General features: G+C 44.0%; 2 protein-coding genes across 2 annotated transcripts; one reads left to right on the top strand and one right to left on the bottom strand.

The window, feature by feature from the left end:
- The first annotated feature begins 1206 nt into the window (after positions 1-1206).
- On the top strand, positions 1207-25152 carry LOC136437883 (Y+L amino acid transporter 2-like). Its single transcript, XM_066432453.1, has 10 exons — positions 1207-2409; positions 16561-16686; positions 18857-18953; positions 19322-19366; positions 19936-20059; positions 20333-20436; positions 20786-20882; positions 21381-21530; positions 22673-22850; positions 24374-25152. Exons 1-10 carry the CDS (start codon positions 1974-1976, stop codon positions 24439-24441), a joined length of 1425 nt encoding a protein of 474 aa, XP_066288550.1. The 5' UTR covers positions 1207-1973; the 3' UTR covers positions 24442-25152.
- LOC136438264 (cytochrome P450 2D4-like) lies at positions 5015-14080 on the bottom strand. Its single transcript, XM_066433027.1, has 7 exons — positions 13916-14080; positions 12766-12970; positions 11303-11853; positions 10269-10367; positions 7573-7767; positions 6381-6507; positions 5015-5288 (listed from the first exon to the last, which is right to left on the bottom strand). Exons 1-7 carry the CDS (start codon positions 14078-14080, stop codon positions 5098-5100), a joined length of 1533 nt encoding a protein of 510 aa, XP_066289124.1. The 3' UTR covers positions 5015-5097.
- Positions 25153-25163: the final 11 nt, after the last annotated feature.

Raw genomic sequence — 25163 nt, forward strand, 5'->3', positions numbered from 1 at the left:
CCTCCTTCACGGAGTAATAACTGAGTAACTTTTGGCATTGTCAATCCACGTATCACAATCAGTATTGTCATATAGAAAAGTACGACTTTGATGAGTTTGATTTGTCACAATTCATAGTCAGTCGCGCGGACCACTTTTAAAAACTATTAGGCAACCTCGAAAACTAGCTCCTAACAACAGCTGACCTTTTTGAAATAAGTTTTAATTGTAATTTCCGACATAAAAATTGGACTTACCCAAATTTTCGACTGTACAACACCAGTTTTTGCCAAGGAATGAGCAACCCACCGCTGAGATGACGTCACGTTATGCAGATAGGGCATGTGACTCGGTGAGCAGTGGGTCATACGCTGCAGAAAGTCTGTGGCGCCCCCCGTCTATATTTGGGTAAGTCCAATTTTTGTGTTGGAAATGATAGTTAAAATTTGTTTCAGAATCAGATTTCTACCAACACAGAAAGCTGTCAAGCTATCAGCTGGTCTTGCTATCTCACTACCTCCCCACTTGGCCTGTTTGGCTATGTGTGACAGGGGCTTTTAGCGGCTAACAGTTGGACTTGGCTATGGTGTAAGCAAGGACATCCTATATAATGTCCTTGGTGTAAGTCATGTAAAGTACTTCGAGCATTACAGTGACATGCATCAGCTAGTAATGAAGACAAGACCGTCGTATGAAGGATACAGGTATGCATGTATAGACAGCTTTGAACGTGGTGGCTTAAGAGACATAACGATTGTGTAAAAGTTCGGAGCAAACCTGGTGCAAGGTAGCCTGGGTGCCAGACCACCGCGCTCCTGGCGCTAATCCGTCGGCCGGGGAAGCAACTCGCGCCGCCGCCACAGATAGCACACGGCCCACTAATTATCTCTCGCGCGGGGCGATAGAAACAGGGTTCGGCTGCCAAGCGCTCCCGGGTGCCAACTCTATCCCTACTTACTACGTCTTCCCCGCCCAAAAGGGATTATCATCGCATCGCGCGAAAGGTCTGGTATCCAGGCTAGGTGCAAGGCGAACTTGTGACCAAAGAACAAGCCCGTTGACTGACTGGGAAGGGCAGAATCCAGGGTTTGCTGCAACGAAGGACCGAGGAAAGGATCAAAGATAACACTGGCCTTTGGTTTACTCTCAAATTACCTGCCGGAAGCTTTGTCGAACTGATACGAACGTACAGAGAGCTTCAAGGGACCATCCGATTAAGAGCTACACGGGGTTGATGGTTAGTTACCGTACATAGACGAGAGAGAGAAAAAAACAGTACGCAATGAAAACATGTATGGCTGGAACACGTTTTAACTGTAATTTCTGACAAATTTCTAACACAAAAATTTTCAGAATAACTTCTACGAACACAATTGAACTTTCAAGCTTAGAATACATATAAGCATTTGAAATAGCAGATTTTCGTCCATTGAGTCAAAGTAATTCTCGCAACATTGAATCAGTAAACAAAAGAACACGAAATGTTGACCAAAACAACAATCAAATAATACCCTTGAAAAAAGGGAACAATTCGTACAAACGAAAGATTTCACGTGAATCATTCTCACAATCAACCACCCACCCCTCACTGTTCTTGATCCGTCCCCTGCTCATTTTCAGCGTCTCACAAAACGAGTTTGACAAGACTCACAACAAGAGGTCAGGAGAGAGCCTTCGCACGCTACAGAACAAGCTTAGCCCATAGGCTGCAGGCCTCGGTGGGAGTGTCTGTACATATATACCGTATATGTACCGGAATACGTCCAAAGCGGTCTTTGTATTTGGCACCCGATCTCTACTATCTATCGCACCGCGCGAGAGATAATTAGCGGCCGTGTGCTACCTTTGAAGGCGGGACAGTTTGCTTCCTAGGCCGAAGGATTAACGTCTGTAGCGCGGTGGTCTGATCCCCAGGCTATTAGGGTCGAGGGGGTCGAGCGGTGTCATTGGAGAACATTTTAGGCGTACACCTATAACCAGACGGAAACAACACGATGGACGAAGATGGCGAGAAGAAGACGGTGGCTCTTAAAAGGAAGATCACGCTCTTCAACGGGATCTGTATGATCGTCGGCGGGATCATCGGCGGTGGGATCTTCATCTCGCCCAAGGGTGTACTGGCCGGGAGCGGTTCTATCGGGGTGTCGCTGATGGTCTGGGCGGGCTGTGGCGTCTTCTCCATCGCCGGGTCTCTCTGCTACCTCGAGCTGGGCTTCTCTATACCCAAGTCCGGAGCGGGGTACGCCTACATCCTAGAAGGGTTCGGGGAACTGCCCGCCTTTTTGTTTCTCTGGGTGGAGTTTTTGATCAGGAATCCGACATCGGAGGCCATCTCTGCACTGACGTTTGCTTCGTACGTAGCACAGCCGTTCTTCCCAAACTGCGAGGCACCACAGAGACTGAAGACCATCATTGCTGCACTATGTCTCAGTAAGTTTGGTTCTTATATACTCATTTTGAAAGGACAAATATATGTCGATATATTATTTGTCTATGACCCAGCCGAAGGATTGTCTTCGAATTTTAGCTCGACTGTTATTGGAACCAGAAACCCCCAAAGCCGTAACATTTTCCAGACTCACTGTTGACTTACCAGCAGGAGGGTTGACAACGCGGTTACGAAAAAACGTGGGAAAATCTGAAATGTAGGTCATTCAGCCCGTCTTGACCAGATCACTTTTGGGCCAATTGTCAAAACCTTTGTAGATGGCTAGAAGTTTGATACAAATCTTTGGTGGAATCATGTGCACTTCAGAGGCTTAGTTAGCCCAAGGAGGTTTAACCTCCTTGGTTAGCCTCTACCAGGCTCCGCAGATTGCTGGAAAAATGGTTGGAATTGGCCAGATAGAGTGAATAGTATGCTAAGGGATTCACTCTACCTGGCCAATTTCTGCTATTTTTCCAGCCACCCGCGGAGCCTGGTAAAGGCTCAGGTATCACGATATCAGGGAAATGATTATGAAATCGTCCTAAGGGGCTTTTATCTCCGGGGAGGACTGCACAGAATTGTTTTGTTTTTCTTGTGCAGAGCTAAAACATCCTGCCCCTAAAGCCGACCAGATGGTTTCTCTCCCCGTTCGCACCTCGCCAAGAACATTTTGGCGACGCCTCAGGGGCGAGCCAAATTTTTACTATATTGTGTGCAGATTGCAAGAATTCTAGGAATTGTACAGGAATGTGAAAGTCCATGGGACGATAACTCAAGAATGCCTGGATGTATTGTCTTCATATTTTGTAGGTGGGTAGGTCTGTGGGAGACCTTGTAATGATTGGATTTTGGGCCCCCTAGCGACTTTCTATGGTACTGGAGGGGAACTTTCACTTTTCAAATCTCGTCTTCTGAACATGCTATAGTCATGATTTTTAAGTGGTGGATAGCTCTTTGTTAGGAAAATATGTCCTGTAGATTTGGCCCCCTAGCGGCTTTTTTTAATTGCAGGAGCTGATTTTGACTCAAACTTTGAAAGAGAATAAGGCAAGAAGGGGATGACGGATCAGCATAATTTTTGGTGTGTAGATAGCTTAAGTGATGATTTACATAATCATCTGCCAATTATGCAAATCAATATCCTATTTGCATAATTAATGAGGACAGTTAGTAAATCAGCTGCATTCTATTATAGGACTCTCAAACACATGACATATGTAACTGAGAAAAAGATAAATATCGATAGATATCAATTATGCAAATTAATGACAAAAAAATTTTGTCATTAATTATACTTAATTTGCATAATTAATGACAAAATACTATAAATCTATAGTGGTAAATGATGGGGATTTCATTTTTGCACCATTTGGAAGTTAAGTAAATATGACCTCTATATTAGACACAAATGAGACCACCATCGCCATGGCAACATCTTTTTATGTTGCCAATCTTGTTGGCATTGCAAAGAACAGCAGAAAGTTTCCGCCAGCGGACATCTGTGACATGTCTGGCGGGTCAAAGGAACAGGGGGTCATCTCAGGATAGCTAGTAGGGGCTGTGGCAAGAAAGCGTAGCCTGGAGGCCAGCCTTGTTAGCTTTCGTTCGCTCCCAACATGGCCGGCGCGGGTAGCGACGTTATGAGTGGACCAAAGCTAAAAAGGCTGGACTTCAGGTTAAAGAAAACACACAAAAAGCGAATTTTCGTAAACAGTAATTAATACTACCAATGTTGCTAAGAACAAAATGTAATATTTCAATGGAAGAACTAGATATAGGCTGGAAAATCCAATGGAATACGTAACATTAGAAACATGACGCTTCCTGAATTGAAATGCACACAACGGTGAAGGAAAATCTCAAAACGTTCATTTGGAATTTAGTGACAAGATAGAAATAATTACCTACGGCGAGGAGGTAATGTTTTGTACAGCGTTTGTGTGCGTGTGTGTGTGTGTGTGTGGTGTGTGTGTGTGTGTGTGTGTGTGTTACAAGCGTAAGAGCAATTGATTTAGGATCAAACAAACGAATTAAACAACGGGCAGAATAGATGGGTTTGCTTTATATTGATAATCATCATAAAGCTAACAAACCGATTCTACTTGTTGTTTAATTCGTTTGTTTGATCCAACTACTTGAAAGTCATGATTTTCACAACAGATTCGCTCCACACTAGGGGTGGGTACCGGTACAGAAAATTCATGTCCGGTCCAGGTCCAGGTCCAGAGGGTCAGGTCCAGGTCCGGACCTGTACCTGTACCTGATTAAAGTAGTGTCGCAGTACATCATATTTTGGAGAGCGAGACACAAGTTAAGGTCTATGTGAGTCCTACAAATCATGTTCAAATTGTATATTAGAATAATGTGATTATTCTCGGTGCACACTAATGTGCACTCACCGTCTGTTGACTCATCTACATATGATTAACAGCTTCGCAAAAGGAAACCACGACTCGTTAAATCTGCTATGTGACCGGTTATGTGCGACCGCCTGCTGGTAGCCTGGTACTGTGAATTTTCTAATCGGTCCATAGGCCGGTCCACTGATTTTTTCTGGACCGTTTTTTTTGGACCGGTCTATAAGAAAATACCCATACTCCACACCCATAAGTTGTCGTAATCATGTTTTGTAAATGGTGGTCAATGGCTTGTTTTTATGCTGCCTGGATTCATTAACATTTCTGTTGAAATTATTTCCGTGGAAGGGCGCATAATTCAAAGGGGAAAGGCGGATTGACAAAACTACCGTAATCATAGCATCCCAACATGGAAGGCTCAGGTGCGCCCTCTGGCAGATGGAAGGTGAAGCGCTGCATCAAGGAGACGAACAACATGAAGAGCTCCATCTTTGCCAGCTGTTCACCAAGACATACCCGGTAGCCTAAAGAAGAAGAAGAAAAGGAGGGGAAAGGGCTACTTAACAAGACTGGCGAACAGCATTGTAATGACTTCATCCTGTGACGTCACATAATCTTAAACAGAGCTGAGCGACTCAAAAAAAAGGAAAAAAACTGCAGTGGTTCGGGCATGTGTCTACAGTCTAGGGCGAAAGGCACTCTTGCACACACAACCCTTAAGGGAAAAGCAGAGGGTGTGCAGCCGCGGGGACGTCCCCGTCGGTCGTGGATCACAGATCTAAAGGAGTGGACCGGTCATTCAGCTAACCAGATGACCAGACTGGCGGAAGACCGCCAGCAGTGGAGAGCTTTCACTGAGCTCGAGAGCTATGCTGCCCCGACGGCTGACTTAGCTATGGGAGAGACTGACTGACTGACTGAGCTATGTTTATCGTTCAATTCTAGATCTGTCCGACCTGTTTTGGATCTACATGCACCAACGACACTAGTATTGCGTAGGTCCCTACAGGAGAAAGCTTAAGGGGCTGTTTGGCACTTTCGGCCGTGACCATTACGTGGCACCGTGGGACACCCTGCGGCTAACGGGCCATTTTGGGGCACGCCCGGGTCCCGGGGTGACTTTAACGCGGACTTGAATTCAATCCTGGATCATGCAACGAATTTTTTTTTTAAACTCGGACTTGTTAGTTGTATTGATAACTACACCTTTGTTATTGTTTCTTTTTATGATTTCATATCTGTACACGATCAGTTTTTGCTGGATGGTTTCCTTATTATGTTTTGTTATGTTATTATGAAAAACCAATAAAAAAATAAAAAATAAAAAATAAATAAATTTAAAAAAAACAAAAAAAACTCAGACTTAAGATCAATCCTGGACCCGGTAACAAATAGGCGCCGCAAGCTAATCGTGAGAACACCGCGACAGCCCACTGGGACAAATTTCCGGCTTTGAGGCCCGGCCGGGGCTACACCCCTTACGGGCACCGGTGCAAATGTGACCGTAGCATATAGCACAGTAGAAAAACAACGCGAGCATGGGTATCAGCCATGAAACAATTAATCAAAACGTAGTGGTAGATAGATGGATAGAAAATCCCTGCGCTGTGACTCACCGATGCCAAACGGGATGAGCGCCTCGTGTTGGACGAAGTTTCCGTCCGGATCCAGGAAACGTTCGGGTTGGAACTTGTCTGGCTCTGGGAACAGTTGAGGGTCCATGTGCACGGACAACAGGTTGACCTGTAGAGCAAACGTGACAGTTAAAGCCCCCCTCTAACTGGACCCGTGGCACGCTGGCGGCGTCGCTGCGGGCGATCGAATTAACAAAGCACTCAACTAATTGCATCGACAAAAAAAGAATCTTTTTAAGCTTTGTGTGTTTTGTTGTCTTTTTGGTCATACATGTACATTTTGAATGATGTTCTCATTATAAATTCAAGGGCCCTAGTAACATATAAAAAGTTTAGGACGCAATGATGCCGCCAGCGTGCCGCGGGTCCAGTGAGAGGTCCAGTATGTATTCATTTGCATAATTGAAATCTGTCGACAAGAGCCTTCTTTGCCAGGCCTGCTTCGATTATTGTTTGCAAACTTAAGGTAAGACTTTCATACTTTGAACAACTTGTGTTATTTGCGTAAATAAGTTGATCAAATGACGTAAGTCATGCAGATGAAGTCTTTCTTTGCATTATAAATGGAAAACATTCATGATATGCCACTTAAAAAGGGTTACATTAGTCGGCGAAGGTATGAGGTCGTGGAACTCTAGTTTTAGTGTAATTTAGCATGTTATTCTGTGTGTCTCCCTCGAATTGGTGCCGCTGGAGATGGCGGATGCCCAAAGTGTGTGGGTCTCAGATTCGCAACCTGCTATCCACCTTGAACAAATTTAGGCGAAGGTTACCGTGTCAATTGACACGGTCACCATACTCGATCTGTATTTGTATCTGTACTATGTATCTGTACTATGTATCTGTACTATGTATCTGTACTATGTATCTGTACTATGTATCTGTACTATGTATCTGTACTATGTATCTGAATACGAATAAAGATAATACGAGTGGTTGCCATCATACATTCTGTGTGAAGCGATAACTGTGATGTCTGCCCTGTTAGACAGACAGACGGACAGATTGATTGACAGAGAAATAGGAAGACTGATAGGAATGGAGAGGGACTGACAGATACAGGAAGATATAGATTGATATATGAATGGATTAACGACAAATACAGATATGAATAGGTGAATCAGCTAGTGTATGTATAGAAGGAAGAAATCATTGTAAGCGTTGTTTTCCTTACAAGAATCCTGGCGTCCTTGGGGATGTTGTAGCCATAGAGGGTAGTGTCCCTGGACGCTGCACGGGGCAAATTGAGGGGTCCGATGGGTTTCATTCGCTGGACTTCCGCTAGGGTCGCTGTTGTGTAGGGCAGCAGGCTCCGCTGTGCGTAGGACGGTATGCTCTGCCCCAGCGCCGAGTCTATCTCCTGATGAACCTGTGGTCACATCGGCTATTATTATCGGCTTCTCTCTAAAAGGAGGAGGAACGCCCATCTCACCTTCTTCTACAAACTTGTTAATAACCACATTAATATAGACACTTACAGTTTGCTGAAACCAGCCCAGGGGCGCACCCGGAGGAGCCACGACCTCAAGTTTCACACCATCCACGCTAGAACCGACGCATATAAACACTCTTTCTTTCCCCGTACCATCCCTCAGTGAAACACCCTGCCTGGCACGGTTGCGACGGCTCCCACCGTTGAGTCGTTCCGTGCCAGGCTGGAGGCCTGCCCGCCTTAGCCCGGGACCTCAACTCCCCCCCTACTTTGCCCCTGAAGGGGCTATTTGGGGGTATGATATGTAGATGTAGATTACCTTAGCCAAGAAGGATATGTTCTTGGTAGCGTTTGCATAGTCGGTTGGGTGTCAGAAGGATGACGGCTTAGACAACAACGATTTACCGGTTTCGACCTTTTATTCAAAAGTCTTCATCAGAATGATGGTAGCGTTTGCATGTTTGAATGAATGTGGATGAACAGCGTAACTCGAGAAGGCTTGGATGGATTGTTTTGATATGCGCATGAAGCTGGCCTTGCTGATACCTCGAAATGATTAGATTTTGTGGCCTCTAGTGGCGTGTTACGGTACTTCAACGGTTTTAGTATGCCCCTAGTCAAGTAGTAAAGCAGTCATCCTCAATTGAGGTGAAGCATGACGCTTTTTCAAGTAGCTAGTGGTAGTGCACTGCGGCTTCGCCACGGCTCGCGTTTTTGGCCAATCACAACGGTTCACCCCTACTCTTCTCGATAAGTGTGTTGGGTTCTTTTACATGCAGAGGTTTGACGCTTGAGGCTTACGTCTGAATCTCCCTCATAGACGGGGCCGCCAGCTTTACGTCACCATCCGAAATGACGAATGCAATCCCTTACAACATGCCCGAGCTAAGCCGGCCCTAGGATCGCACTCGCGCCCCAGGATCCACGGAATTTGATCCAGATGGCGAAGCAGCGGGGCTGCGTTACCGCTTGCGCCACGGGGACATGATATGCCCCTGCCCTTTACTAGAGTAACTGAGTCAAGTTGAATGATATGTTACCAACGTTTTGAAGTTGCTAAAAGATATACTGAAAGAAGTTAATTGCAAGTTCATGCCCGTGGGCTAATTGCAAGTACATGGTAAAAACATAGGGAAAAACATACATGCGTCAGAAAGATGTATCTGACTTTGTTGTAACAATAGGCTACTGAATACAATTGTTGGCTATAACGGGGGCCGCCCTAACATCGCACGCGCCCGAACATCGCACAGATTTTTTACTGATCTTATTTTGCATAAGTACGCCGTGTTTGTGTCCAATGACTATGCTGATAAGGAAGGTAAATAACCCAAGTTCATGCACATAATTGTCATTTACATTCAAAACATATGTGTACATATTCATTTCTTGTTTTGTCGAAAAGTAGTATTTTGACAATAATGATGGCAACGCTGAGTAGAGGGTCACTGCGTAGCTAGACGGCCCGGCACCTAAATATACGACCTGTGCCAAGCAGATACATAAGTCACACAGCTATCATACACATAAGAAAAATAATTTCATAAAACACTTAAAATCGGGTCTTTAAGTGTTTGTTGAGAAGAAAACCGACCAAAGAAAAACAACGTAAACATTGCTGTCGTCTGACGACGTTGTTTTCCCGCCATTTTTTGGGGGCCGCGATGGTGGCGGAACGATTCAACGCACAGTTTTGTTACGCTCTAACATGTGATTGGTACCGTCTATGAAAAGGAAACTGAATACAGAGATGGCGAAGATGTTTCCCAATAAGTAGACGGAGTATTGTTGATGTAAGCGGTGTCGTTTTTTCGTAATGATTTCGTAAGTCGGGCCGCATTCAATACGTACGTCGGGCCGCGTAGTAGCCTATTTCCCGTGGGAACATGAGCTGGGATGCGCTAGATATAGCCCTTCTCACATGACGTTAGAAGTGCACACAGTCAAAATGTTCCGGTCAAAAGAAAGCTAGAATATAGCAGACTTCAAGCCTTACTTACATTTCCCTAACTTCATCACCAACTTCCGAAGAGAGCAAAATTACCAAAGTGTACTAAGTTAGGCACACTATCTGGCGTAGCACTAAATCAGAAGGTACATTCGTGAAAATGTCTCACAGCGTCTTCCGCATGTAACGCGGAGCATGAAGGGCCCATGAACAGTATTAATACATTTCTTGTCCAAGTATGGTCTTTAGATAAATGTGTTCAAAATTCATTCATTAAAACCTGACCACTCTCTGGCAACCAGCAATGGAGCGCCGTGAGTTCCAGCGCGTAAAAGAACGTCCGATGGTTGGGCACCCCCTGTTATCTAAACTAGCTGGGGTTGACTTCTTTTTTGGAAGCAGTGGAAGACGAAAAGTCCCACTTTTTCTAGTATTTTTGGGTTCTGTAGATTTAGGAAACTTGTGGGTTTTGTAGATATAGGAAACTTGCCTTTTCCTTGATTCCCGGGTTGACCATCATGAACAGCAGGGCCCAGCGAATGGCGTTGGCCGTGGTCTCAGTGCCGGCCAGGAAAAAGTCGATCAGCATCTGGGATGGAAAACGTTCTTTAGTTTCTGCCACTGTTTTTTTACCTTCGCCTGGAGGGTTAAATTGGGCAGCATTTGTGTGCCTGTCTGTCTGTATGTATGTATGTATGTATGTGTGTGTGTGTGTGTGTGTCTGACTGTGTCTGTGACTGTTGGTCACCAAGATAACTAAAAAGCGGATTGATGAATGGGTTTGATATTCGGTGTCTTGCTATAGGTTGTGATAATTCGAAAAATGATCAGATTTTGTGCCCCTGAACTCTACTTACTGCAGAAATTCAGCAGAAAAATTCCGATGTTGCCGATAATTTACATAATCATGTGTTAATTGGGCAAATAAAGGTCTAATTTGAATAATTAGGAAAGTTGATGAATTTGCTGCATCCCATGATACGACTCTCAAACATATGAAATGTATGACTGAGTAAGAGAGGTTAATCGATATATATATCAATTATGCAAATGAAGAACTAATTTGAATAATTGATTAGGATATACCATGATTAAATTGTGGTAAAAGACGGGAATTTCGTTCTTGCCGCATTTGGAAGGTTAGTGAATGGGGACGTTATTAGACATAAACCATGCAAATGAGGGCCTCATTTACATTATCTATGAGGAAATGCTTCAATGGCCTTCTTTGCTAAGATAAAACATTCATACTTTTAACAACTTCTGTTACTTGGGTAGAGAGGATGACCAACTGGAATAATGTTTGCCAATGCAGACCTTATTTGCATAATCAATGAAAAACATGTATTATATGTCACTCAAAGAGTATCCAGACCTCTGCAGAATCAAATTATTCAGGACTATACTACCCAAAAAGGTGAACATCATTTGGCGAAGGTATGAGGTCGTGGAACTTAGTTAGTTGATCTATCGAAATGATAATCCATTTGTTCATCATTCCTTTACATTTCAAGTTAAACGCACCTCCTGAAGTTGCTTGTCGGAGAAGTTGTCCCGAGCTTGTTCGTCCTGAGCCCGCTGCTGCTCAAGGAGAAAGGCGTCGATAAAGTCCCGTATGTCGTTCGGGTCAAAGGTTAGCCTGTGCTTCTCTATCTGTTCACCGCAGAACTCTTGGAGAGCCTGAAACATTTTCACTCCTCTACCTTCCTTTGACGTTTCGCTGAGGATGAGGGGTCGCAACACAGGGACGATCTTTGTTAGCAGATCGGTGATATCGGGCTTTGCTTCAACCGCAACGTTCAACACGCTAAGCAGGCGCAGCAAATCAGGGTCGTCGTATTCGAAACGGTCCCCAAACACAATCGAGCAAATGATGTTGCACACACCGGTTTGCATCAAGATGTTTATATCGAACGGTTGTCCGTTTTGTGATAGAACTTCCTGAACCAGCGCGCTGGCTTCCTCGTTGACCTTGCCCTCCAGACTCCGCTTACCGACGCCGAAGTCCCGAAGAGTCATGAGTGCGAATTTGCGCTGCAGTTTCCAGCGTGGTCCGTAGGGGGACAACAAGAAACCTGCAACTAAAGGATGGTTTGATGACATTTTAATGATAAGTCTATTGCACGTTCTTTCCCGGAGGCTAATTGCAAGGACATGTAACATGAAAGGACGGGCAGACAATGGGTAGCAATATAGCAGGTGACTATTCTAGTCTAAATATTGACACTAAATTCTCACTTATTGGGTTTGACTTCTTTTTCCGAGACAGTGGAAGACAAATGATCTAATTTTTTTTCTGTAATGTGTGGGTTTGGTGATGTTAACAGGAGAGTAGTTTTCATTGGGTCTGTAAACATGGGGAAATTCGGATGGAATTTGGTGGCCTCTTTAAACAGCTCTTTTCTTTGATGGTCGCAGAAGGGGCAATTTGAAATAAAATGTACTTCATCTTCCACTGTGCGACATGTATGATAAATTTGATATTGTTTCCAATACAAAAATGCCTGGTCACTGACTTTGTTTTCTATCTTTAAGCTTCTCTAACTCCAACTCAAACCTTTACAATCATTGGTTGCCAAACCGAAGGGGCGAAGTAACAAAGAGGGCAACAAGACAGAAAAGTAAACTTGACCTCATACCAACACGTACCAAGCGGTATGCCAACATTCCCCTGCTATACATTGTCAAACTCTTGAACAACAAAGTGTATTAACAAAATTTTATGTATAGTGATGATTTTAATGTATTGATGATTTGTTTTTGTTTTTATTATGTATTGGATATTATGTGCGGAATTTCGCAATTCAGCCCTTGTGGGCTGTGCAGAGAGTTCAATTCAATAAACCAGTCATAATAGAACAGTCATTTAAGGACAACTTACCCACTGCAGAAGACACAAGACTTGTCATACGGAAAAGTGGCCTTAGAAACGCGTGCTCAGAAATGGATGAGTCTAGACAGAGAGGGGATAAGATAAGAGGAGTTACCTTCATCTGTCCTGACATCCCTTCGCACTTCTGCGACTCCTGCATTGAAAACGCGACTGGAGAAATCTTCAGCTCTCTTGACCAGGGCGGTCCGAATCGTCTCGTACCCAGTCAGGATGATGTAAGGAGACCGGCAGTTGTAGATGGTCATGACGTCACCATACTGTTTGGACAGCTCCATTAAAGTGGCGGGAAGAAAGGCGGACTAGACATAAACCGAGAGAAACAAGATTAGCAACGTGAAAAGACGTTGCCGTTGCGACGGCGGTCTCTGATAGTGTTTTCGTTTTTACAACTCATAGATCACGTGACCTCATTTGCATAGATTAAATCAGTTGCTCACTTTCGAGGTCTCACCAAGACCTCAACTCACCTACCAAATATGAAAACAATCCGTCCAGGCATCCTTGAGATATCGTCCTGTGGACTGAAATTCATGTGGATACATTCCTGTACAATTCGTATATTTCTTGCAGACTGCACACAATACGCCATTAGGCTCGCCTCTGAGGTGTCGCGAAAAAAGTGTACTTTATTTACTTACATACTTCGTCTTTATTCCGTGTGGGACATTATGAAGACTGTGATCAGTTTCCCCCACTGTGGTTTGCTCATTGTTAAGGACGTACTTAGATGCATCCCAGGCGATTTCCATCCCTTCTAGGACTCCAGATCTCTAGTCACAGTGGCGGTACCTCGGCGGGTAGTTATGGGGCGTCCTCGTTTCCTTTTATCTAATATTTTTCTAGGTTCAGCTCATGGCAACTTTGACTATCCGGTGACCTGGTTTCCGTTGAACATGGCCCAGCCATTTTAGTCTTATGTTGGATATTTCTGTGGACAAGTTTCTTGTGTTTGTTTTTCTGATCAGTTCTTGATTTTGTTTGGCCAGAAGATGTTCTACGATGGACAACCATCCAGAATGCAGATACAAGTGCAGAAATGTTTGCAGTGGTTTTATGCTCGCTAACTCTTTACCACGAACTTAAAACCACCGTTAAAAGCCGTTCTACCGTGTGACTGTAGCGCTACATAAACATATCGTAGAAAAGATTCAAGTTGTTGGTCTTTATATTATTGTATTTGTGCTAATAGAATGTACCATAGACAATTATAGTACAAGAAGAAAAGTGGTGCGTTTCGTGCTCACCTTAGCTACCATGGGAATGTTTCCAACAATCGGCCAGCCCCTGGGTCCGGGTGGTAGGTTCCTGGACCGCTGGAGATACAGATATGTCAGCAGAATCACACATGTAGCCACCAGACATGTCGGGAGGTCGGCATACTGACGGGCAGCCGTCACGACGTCCAGCATAGTGCTCATCTCTCTTCTCCAAACTACGTAACAACAAAAAAACCCACCTAGAACATTGCAGTTTTGCTCTTGTTTGGTCGGATTTAGTCTATTCACTCCAAGACGCCAACTCTATTGCTTAATCCAATATTGTCACAAACTATTGTCAATTTACCATGGTGGTTGATAACCCGTGCCTATTAGATGAAAGATGTAGGATTTGGAAAAGACCTTCGTTTTTTCCCCAAAGCCTGTGTGCTTATGATATAAAAGTAGAGCCTAGTGCTTAATCAACAGTTGTCGCAACCTTTTGTCAATTTACCATGGTGGTCAATGACCCGCATCTGTGAGATGTAAGGTTTGGAAAAAAGCCTGGGTTTTTCCTAAAGCCTGCGTGCTTAAAATATAGAAGCAGAGTCTAGTGTTTAATCAAATATTGTCACAACGTTTTATCCATTTACCATGGTGGTTAATGACCCGTGTTTGTAAGATGTAAAATGTAAGATTTGGAAGAGCCTTTCTTTTTTTCCAGGAGTCTGTGTTCCTATGATATAAGAAGAGCCTATAGCGCTTTAAATCGAAAACTGGCACAACCTTTTGTCCAGTTACCATGGTGATTAATGACCCAGTGTCGATGAGACGCAAGATATGGAAAAAGCCTTTGTTTTCTTTGTCTTTTGTCTGTGTCCTTAGCTCACTTTCAACAAATTAAAGTAGATATATTTGCACATTGTATCAATTGACCGTAGCGTTTAATGACTTGTGTCTGGAAGATAAGAGACATAAGATTCGAGAGAAAACAAAACATTCCTGCCATTGATGATATAGGAAAAGAGGTTGTATAACCTTACTAATTGATTACGATTCTATTCAATGTTAGATTTTCTGTAAGGTTCCAAAATATGTCGAGTTCTTCCATGTCCAATTTCTAAGTGCACAACTTTATGCCTACTCGGCAAGGGTACGATAGACGTCCTGATCATAAATTTTTCCGGTCTCTTCCTACCGTACATATGGTAATGTGCAGTATTTGTAGATAAATTATAATACTACAGTACAGTTCAAAACATGTTCTGAACAAACATTGCACATTCATGGAACAAAAAAATAAAGTAGAATACTAGTACTATGGAAAGCGCGCGCGAGAAATGTCAACAAACATTAATAAATTGAATATTGCCATTTTCCGTATCACCCCGTTTGGTCGCATATTTTTGGCTAGTGAGTACTCTCAGTAAATAACGACTCATTGATCAGAGTGCATTCTTGATAAATATGTATTTGATGTTTGAAGATCAGGTCTATGTTCAGTTGTGCCTTGTTAGTATTCGCGCATATTCACCATATATAACAGGTGCCTCGTGATACTGTACAATGTACGGTAGTACGTAGTCATGTACAAGGAGTTCGACGGGCAAACCTTTTCGCGGTGCTTTTAAGTTTGCGTTGAAGAGTACACCGCGAAAACCGCGAACATGAAACCACCGCGAACAGTACGTTCATAGTGTCATTTGTACCATCTGGCTTTCTACGCTATAATACAACACAATACAATCATTGAAAAAACAATGTGTTCCACTGAGATGGGGCAACAGGTATTTTGACTGATCCTTTCCCATTGCTTCTAAACGTCAGCTTTGCTCTCAAAATTGCTCACAGACAAAATGTCAAGTATGTCATAGTCAACCCTTGAGGTTTTAAGTCATCAGAACTTGTAACTACGTATAGCAAGATTATATTAGAACTCAGGTAAAAACGTCGACCAAATGGCAAAACAATAACTTCTCAATAGAGCATGATCGAGAATATTAAGAAAGCACTACAGAGTCACAACCTGGTAGAAACTCTGGGAATAATACAAAGATGACAGGCGCGATGTTGAACCCTTACCTGAGTGTTGTCGTGTCGTCTTCCTCTGAGTACAAGGATCAAATGGAGGTCCCGTGTTCGAAGAGAGCCACACCTCGAGCACGTTAAAGAACCCGTCACACTTATCAAAATGATTTGGTGACCTTCCCGATGTGAGTGGTACAAAACCGACAGTAGAGACCGCCTGATGTGCGCATGCTAGAGTTATTCTAGCTGCGTAGGTGGATGGATATCTGTTTGGAGTAGTCCATTTAACTACAGGGGTGCAATACCAACACTAACAGGAAATTCCGAAATTGCTTCGCACTTTGTTGGTAAGAAAACAATGTGGTATTTCAGTGAACGAACTAGAAATAGGCTCGAAAAAGGCAATGGCATACGTAACACTAGAGACTTGGTCGTGACCCTTGGTGAAATCAAAGACTGTCTTAAACCTCCTTGGTGAAATGCACATAACGGTAAAGAAAAATCTCAAAACCTTCATTTGGAATTAAGTGATAAGATAGAAATAATCTATACCTACTTTAGAAAAAAGTTACGCCTCTAACTAGAAGCTATACACGAATACATGTTTTTTCTAAGGCAAAAATAGAGTGAGCATAATCTATTCCCTTCTCCACGTTTCCACCCAGGTATTCTGATCTTCATCAACTGTGCCAAGGTTCGCTGGGGGACCCGAGTTGTCGACCTGTTCACCATCACCAAGCTGTTCGCACTGGTCATCATCATAGTGGCAGGATTCTATTCGCTAGGCACGGGTGAGTTGTAGTCTCTTTTGAGGCCTTCTTGGAGCTCTGGTGTTTATTTTGGGTACTCTCCAAGCAGAGGTTAGGATCTGGCTATTTTGGGACGTTTTTAGGCGTTTTTGTGGAACTTTCTAACTTTCAATTTTGGCCATGACAGTGGAGTGACGCCCACTGAGCAACTTCAGCTAACCTGTCACAAAATGTGTACCAAAAACACACATGGATTTGGTGCGCCAATGTGCAAAACATCTGCACATTTGACACTAAGAGACGTTAACTTTTTTGTCTATTTTCTTACGTTTTCTTTATGTCGTTTGGCTTGGCGACATTAAGAAAACGGAATAGGAAGCCCGACAAGAACGCCTAAAACGTCCACATGTACAGATAGCCGGAGACAAACCTCTGCTTGGAGAGAATATTTTGGCTATGTTCGGACCGGGATTCGCAATTCTTAACATATGGACCAGGTTCTTATGCTGGGAATATCGTGTCTGCGCCTTCTAGAGGGCAGAGACACGATCTTCCCGGCATGAGAACCTTGCCCATATGTTGAAAATCGCGAATCAGCCCCCCCCCCCCCCCAGCGAGTCTGACCTTTGCGGTGACACCATCTTTATCTGTATCTGTATCTGTATAGCCGGTATAACCGCCATTAGGCGTAACACACCAGCTTCGCAGGCACGCGGCGCGGCAGCAGCTGGTTATATTACACTGAACGGCCTGTCAAACCTAACTTTTACTCATCTGACTGCAATCGTTCTTTGAAGCTATTTAGTGAAGGTGTTCCTACAGCATCTGATGCCTACGAGTTCCATTCTACTATGGTTCTCGGGAAAAACGAATTTTTGAACACATCAATCCTTGGTTTATAACTCTGGTACTTAAAGGCATGACTATTTCTTGTCCTTTTCTGGGCTGGTATTAGATAATTATCAGTCGGTACATCCACAAGTTTATTAGTCATTTTGTACATCATGTAAATCCTGGATATTTTTCGTCTGTCTTCAAGTGACTTCCACTGTAGATCTGCTTTCATTTTAGTGACACTAGCACCCCTGTCATAGTTGTTCATGCAGAACCTGGCAGCTTGGTTCTGCACCCTCTCCAGTTTATCCTTGTCTTTCTTTGTGTATGGATCCCATACTGTTGCAGCATATTCAAGGTTTGGTCTTACTAGAGACGTGTATGCAAGTGATTTTACCTTTGCTGGGCATGCCCACAAATTACGTTTGATCACTCCCAATGTCTGCTTAGCCTTAGTTGTTACTTTATTAATATGGGTACCCCACTTCAGTCCAGTTGTTAATGTAACGCCTAGGTATGGGTGGCTTTTTGTTGTTGCTAGAGCCTGTCCACAGAACTGGTAGGTGGTTACAACTGGGTTCCGTTTGTTTGTTTGTGCATGATGTAGCATTTTTCCGGATTAAACTGCATAAGCCATTTGCTTTGCCATTCCTCGAGGGCGTTCAGATCTGCTTGCAGGAGTTGTGAATCATTCTGTGTAGATAACTCTATATATAACAGGCAGTCGTCGGCAAATAACCTCACATTTGAATCAAGCTGGTCTGGCAAGTCATTTATGTACAAGAGAAAGAGTAATGGTCCCAAAACAGTTCCTTGAGGGACGCCTAACGCAACTCTAACTGGAGCTGAGGCCTTCCCTTCTACCACAACCGTCCCCTATCGGTCAAGAAAGCCTTTAACCAGTTTAGTGTAGTGCCTTGAATTCCATAGTACTCCAGTTTTGAGATGAGTCTACTATGTGGGACTTTATCGAAGGCTTTAGTAAAATCAAGTATTGCTAGATCCACCTGTTTTTTACTGTTCAGTGCACCCGCTATGTCGTGAACTGTTAATATAAGCTGTGTTTCTGTGGATCGCTTTGCTCTGAATCCATGTTGATAGTCCGTCAAAATGTTGTAACTTTCTAAGTACTTCATGACATGGCTGTGGATAATGTGTTCAAGTAGTTTGCAGGATATACAGGTCAATGAAACAGGTCTGTAGTTGCTGGGGATCGCTCTATCTCCCTTTTTAAAAATGGCACATATATTTGCTTCCCTCCAGTCTTTGGGAATTTCTCCTGTGTCTAGCGAGTGTTGGAAATGAGCTCACTACTACGTTTCACTACTACTTATCAAATCAATATAATTTTTTTTTCTTCTTTCTTTTTAACGAACAGGGAAGACGGAAAATTGGCAGGACACGTTCGCTGGTGTGACTACCGTGGGAGGTATCGCGCAGGCGCTGTATTCAGGACTGTACGCGTACTCTGGATGGTACGTTTCTAAACTATCTATGTTCTATGTTTCTCTGTTCGATTGAAATTGATCGAGATTGGTTGTGATATTGGAAATAAATTTGCCTCAATAAGTTTGAATCAGAAAACAGACGAATGACTCAGAAGGTCAGCGAGAAGACCTTTAGATAAATGATGGAGTAAGAACCTCTGGATGAGAGGGGAGTGCAAGAGGAATGTAGATAATAAAATAAATGTAAGGTAGTCTAAAACATATCCTTACATGAGGGTTTTTGCTTGAGTATGATACGTAGAGTGTTTTAACTTCTTGAAATACATGACAAGGGAATTGCAGCAAGTTATTCAGTTGATTCATATATAAACTTTCATGATTTATCTCATCTATAGGGATGGCCTTAACTTTGTGACAGAGGAGCTAAAAGATCCAGTCAGGTGAATCATTTAAATTATTACCTTCGCCAAGAAGGCTATGTTTTGGTGCTGTTTGTGTGTGTGTGTGTGTGTGTGTGTCTGTGTGTGTGTGTGTGTGTGTGTGTGTGTGTGTGTGTGTGTGTGTGTGTGTGTGTGTGTGTACATGTATATGTGTGTTTGTGGAGAAATAACTCGAGAAGCTGTGGATGGATCCTTATGATATTTCGTAAGTGGGTAAGGGTCGGGAAGACGTAGGTCAAGTTCGATAATGGGTCCCCTGTGGCTTTCTACGGTACTGCATCGGTTTTGACATCTATCTCGTGTCCTGGACGTGCTACATGCTGTGGTCGTGATTTTTCAGTGGTACATAGCTTTTGGGGCAGAGAGTAAGTGGAGTAGGTTTGGGCCTCTCATTTGAATCATGACGGGTCTCTCTCATCGCACGTGGCAGTCATGACGATAATTGCTGCTAGCAGAGCAATTTCCATGAAGAATGCAAAGTAGTGAAATGGCCACTTTGTTAAAAAGATGCAACAGCTTCAAAACGCATGTAGTTGAAAATCAAATGACGTTTTTTACCCTTCCCACAGAAACATGCCGCGGGCGATTTTTGGCGGGCTGGGTCTGGTGATGCTGATCTACATGCTGACGAACGTCTCCTACTACACCGTGCTGACCAGCGGGGAGATACTGGCGGTGGACGCCGTGGCAGTGGTACGTGTTGAAGGGTGTAAATTATAGACCTCTTGCTAATTAATGGCGGCCATTTTGAGTTTCCGCGGACCGTGCACCAAAACGAGGCTGCGGTTGGTGCTCCTACTTATAAGCCTGTATCACAGTACAGCATAGATATACCGGCTTCGATGGCAACTTTCGCTCCTCTAAGCTGAAATACCTTATAACTCCGTTTGTTCCTATCAATGTTGAATGGTGCGTTTGAAATAATTTGTATAATTTGAATACGACCAAACTCTTTCTCACACCTAGGAGTTCGCTCGGAGGATGCTGGGAGTCATGGCCTGGTGCATCCCGGTGTTCGTCGCCATGTCCACATTTGGTACTCTCAATTCGACCATTTTCCAGTCAGCCAGGTGAGTGTGATGTTGAAGGTACTTCTCTTGCATTGATGTTATATTGCTGTTTAATGCTTCGGTCACAACTGAAAAAGGGGCCCCGCCGGTAGTTAACGGGCTGTTTTGTTTTGCACTTTCGGGCGTAATCCTTACGTGGCCCCGCAGGACACACTGGGGCTATTTTTGGCCGTGCCCCGGGCCTCCATCTTCTATATTCAACTTGGAGTTAAAATCAACCCGGGGCCTGGTAACAAAAAGACGCCTTAAGCTGATCGTGGGTATACCGCTTTGTGTGTTTTGTCGTCAAAAATATCATACTGAAGTAAGATGGAATGTTGTAAGACCCTGCGATGTTTCTGTTATGTAGAATGTACTATGTAGGAGGTCGTGAAGGTCACCTGCCAGTCTTCATCTCCATGATCCACGTCTCCAGACTGACGCCACTTCCGGCGTTACTGGCTAATGTAGGTGACGTAATATCCTGTTTTGATATCAATTCGGAGGTACAATGTTCGTTGCACGCGTATTTTTCGAAGAGAACAAGGGGGGTTGCATGGCGCAGTTAAACTGTTGTAGCCGCCTGTAGCATATTTCTCGTAACAACCAGTGTATCTGTATCTGTATTTGATAGCTGGTGTACCCGCCCTTCAGCACAACACACCAGTGGAGGAACACGAGTGTGAGTCAGAAAGAGATGCAGGTTCATTTTTGTATAAACGAGTTGACATTTGGCACATATATTCATTTGGATATCTTGCAATCAACTCTTATGCTAAAAACATTGAATAACAAATTGAGACATTTCCATCTCAAAAAGATATGTGTCCGAATTTCAACCCATCTCATCAAAAATGTACCTCCTATGATATTAATGGTATTTCTTTCTGACTTACCCTCGTAGATTACTAGTAAGATAAAGCGGATCGAGATATACATTGTCGTTTCACGTTTGCCATTTTCAGGGTCTTCTTGCGTTGATCATCCTCCTGTTCGGTGATCTGTACACACTGATCACGTACTACGCCTTCATCCGGTGGACCGGCGTGGGGGCCGCCGTGGCCTCTCTCCTCATCCTGCGGTGGAGGAAGCCAGATCTCCCGAGGCCATTCAAGGTCAAGCCGTTAATAAACTCTTATAGCTAGTCACTTCCACCTTCATCAGCGCTGAAACCCGCTGGGGAAATATTCGGCAAACGGTCTCAGCCCTGATCTTTTGAACGGAGATTTTGGCTTCTGGGGGCGTCACTGACAGTTGCTCAATGAGCTAGCCTTATTTGGCACAAACAGTCGTTAGTTGCTCATGAAAAATTAAGTAGCGATGGAAGACGTAAGCTGGTTAGCTGATAGATTCCCGGCGTCCTTTGCGGCTTTGCCCGAGATGAGCTTTAGCAAACCCTCTGATTGGCTGAAAGCTGTTTGGTGGTGACGTCGCCAGAAGCGTGTTCAGGGGCTCGGAAGGGCAGGGCCGCTATGGGAGGTAACGAACATATCGGGTCTGCTGGGAGGATGGTTACTTCAGGATATGATATAATATTAAGACCTTGATTCAACAAACGCGCTACTACATCGATGAAGGTTAGACATCGTGTTAATAAGATACGCCAAAAGACAGCTAACGCAAGTCACTGGATAAAAGTTTGGAAACCGGTTTTATGGAAAATTTGTAAACGTCTGACCGTTTCAAACTATTCATCCAGTTGCTTGAGACGTATTTTTTATCCAGTTGTTTGAAAGACTGTCCTTCGGGGAAACGCACTACTAGGTTATCAAAATCATGCTCTTCCAAATGACAGTTGCACATCCAACAACAAGTTGAAATGTAGGGCTTCCGACACTGTGCAGTTGAAATTTCTAGTTATCTTAGCAACTCTGTTGGTAAGTGTCGTTGGAAGCTTTATACTGTATTGTACGATGAATGAGAATTGTTCCAAATTTCTGATATGTCCCCAAAGTCACCTTGAGAAATCTACATCATACGGTACAAGCCAGTCAATGTAACAGTTGAATAGTTTTTTTAAGACCGTTGATGGAGGGTGTTGATCCCTCATATGCCACCGATGCTGTGTCGTTGGGAAAACACTTTACACGGTACAAATTGGTACATGACGTCAGCTTGGCAGACAAAAGGCAGTGGAAGGAGAGGGTTGGGTTCCGCCTTCCAATACTGTGCCCTAGACACAGTGGATGGCAACCCACCTACGGCCTCGAAAAGGCTATATGAGACTTCTCTTTCCTACCTTTTTTGTTCATTTCAGACGCCGCTGATCTTCCCGATCCTGTTCTTCCTGGCCTGCGTGTTCCTGGTGGTGATGCAGTTTTACACCAACCCGTACAACCCGCTCATCGGCATCGCCCTGTCTCTCACCGGCCTGCCCTTCTACTTCCTCTGCGTCAGGCGGACGGACAAGCCGGCGGCACTGGAGAGGGTCTACGGTAGGTGGGCTTAGCACTGGAGAGGGTCTACGGTAGGTGGGCTTAGCACTGAAGAGGGTCTACGGTAGGTGGACTTAGCACTGGAGAGGGTCTACGGTAGGTGGACTTAGCACTGGAGAGGGTCTACGGTAGGTGGACTTTGCACTGGAGAGGGTCTACGGTAGGTGAACTTAGCACTGAAGAGGGTCTACGGTAGGTGGACTTAGCACTGGAGAGGGTCTACGGTAGATGGACATAGCACTGGAGAGGGTCTACGGTAGGTGGACTTAGCACTGGAGAGGGTCTACGATAGGTGGACTTAGCGCTGGAGAGGGTCTACGGTAGGTGGACTTAGTACTGGAGAGGGTCTACGGTAGGTGGACTTAGCACTGGAGAGGGTCTAGGGTAGGTGGCGAGGGTCTACGGTAGGTGGGCTTAGCACTGGAGAGGGTCTACGGTAGGTGGACTTAGCACTGAAGAGGGTCTACGGTAGGTGGACCTAGCATTGGAGAGGGTCTACGGTAGGTGGACTTAGCACTGGAGACGGTCTACGGTAGGTGGACTTAGCACTGAAGAGGGTCTACGGTAGGTGGACCTAGCATTGGAGAGGGTCTACGGTAGGTGGACTTAGCACTGGAGACGGTCTACGGTAGGTGGACATAGCACTGGAGAGGGTCTACGGTAGGTGGACTTAGCACTGGAGACGGTCTATGGTAGGTGGACCTAGCATTGGAGAGGGTCTACGGTAGGTGGACTTAGCACTGGAGACGGCCTACGGTAGGTGGACTTAGCACTGGAGAGGGTCTACGGTAGGTGGACTTAGCACTGGGGAGGGTCTACGGTAGGTGGACTTAGCACTGGAGAGGGTCTATGGTAGGTGGACTTAGCCTGGGTGCTAACCTTTTCAGAGGGGGTCCACATACACACGAGTGCGTATATTCAAGTCCGTATGAGTTCCCCATATTGACATTTCTTTGGGTTAACCGTGATCCGAATTTGATCTCTCGGTGATGTTAACCACATAGAAGAATGGATTATCATGATTAAAAACCAGAATCAACCCTTTTAAAAATCGCTGATTGGGCCAATTTTGATTCGTGAGAGGATTGGCAATCAGTTGGGAATCAGTCAGGAGAGATTCGAATAAAAGAAACTCCAAATATCCTATGTCCTACCACCTGATGAAATTATTTTCGGAGATTCGGCTGTCTGCGGCTAGAGGTCGGGAATAGGTTAGAAAGCATTCGGGACTCGGTTGGGGGTAAGTCATTTAGTGGTTGGGAAATGGTTAGGACATGGTTGGTGCAAAAAGATAGGCGTGGCCTAAAACTGATCAGATTGCTTCCGACCTGCCGCTAACCTTGGTTGGCTAATTTTCGGGAGGCCATATTCGGCCATATATGTGTTACTGGGCCTTTAGAAAAAAGCCCCTATAACGTTTCTAATGACGATATCCATTTCTTTGAAAATAAAAGACTGCAGGAATAATGTGTAGCTAACATATGAACAACCATCTTATCGACTATTTGTTTGTTTGTTTTCAGGTGCGTTCCTCCGTCGTTACCAGCAGCTGTTTCAGGTGTGCCTTCCTGACAAGAAACCTGAGTTATAAGAAGAAAGTTAACGCTCTAGAAGCTATCATTGCAAAGTCCGGACGTCCAGGGTCTTGCACTCACAGAAGGGAGGTCAAATTCGAGTTACGTCTTCCGAATATGCAGCTACTGAACCTTGTAACATTCCAGACATCTTCATAAATTGTTATATCAAGGTTTCTTAATGAGTTTCTTAATTAGGCAAAAATATCTTTAATTAGGTACAAAATATCTTAAATAACTACAATTAGTAGATATCAGGATTTGCCAATGTACGTTTGGGTGACTTTGATCATTATGCACATAGAAAACATAGTTCCATTGCATTGGTATGTACCAAAGTATTGTATTTTCTCTTAGAAAAAAAATAACACTAGGGGCAATAAAACTTGATGACGTCATCCATATTGCCCCATAAAAACATATTTAGAATTGTTGATGTTAAGCAATCAATATTTAGTTCAACTACAGTTCTTGCTTAATTATCTTCGCCGAGTACTCGGAGAAGATTATGTTTTCGGTTGAAAAATCTGTTGGGTGGGTCTGTATGTATCTCAGGAGCATAACTCAATAAAGCTTCAATGAATCTTTATGATTTTTGGTAGGTGTGTAGTGGTTGTGCAAAGGAAGGTCAGCCTCGAAAATGGTTTACTTTGCGTTTTTCAACGGTACTGCAGCGGACTTTGCATTTTTTGTGTTTGTATGAAGGCAAATAAAGTGACGGAAACGTTGATGGATCTTA

Source organism: Branchiostoma lanceolatum, chromosome 7, assembly GCF_035083965.1.
Source record: "Branchiostoma lanceolatum isolate klBraLanc5 chromosome 7, klBraLanc5.hap2, whole genome shotgun sequence".
NCBI lineage: Eukaryota > Metazoa > Chordata > Leptocardii > Amphioxiformes > Branchiostomatidae > Branchiostoma > Branchiostoma lanceolatum.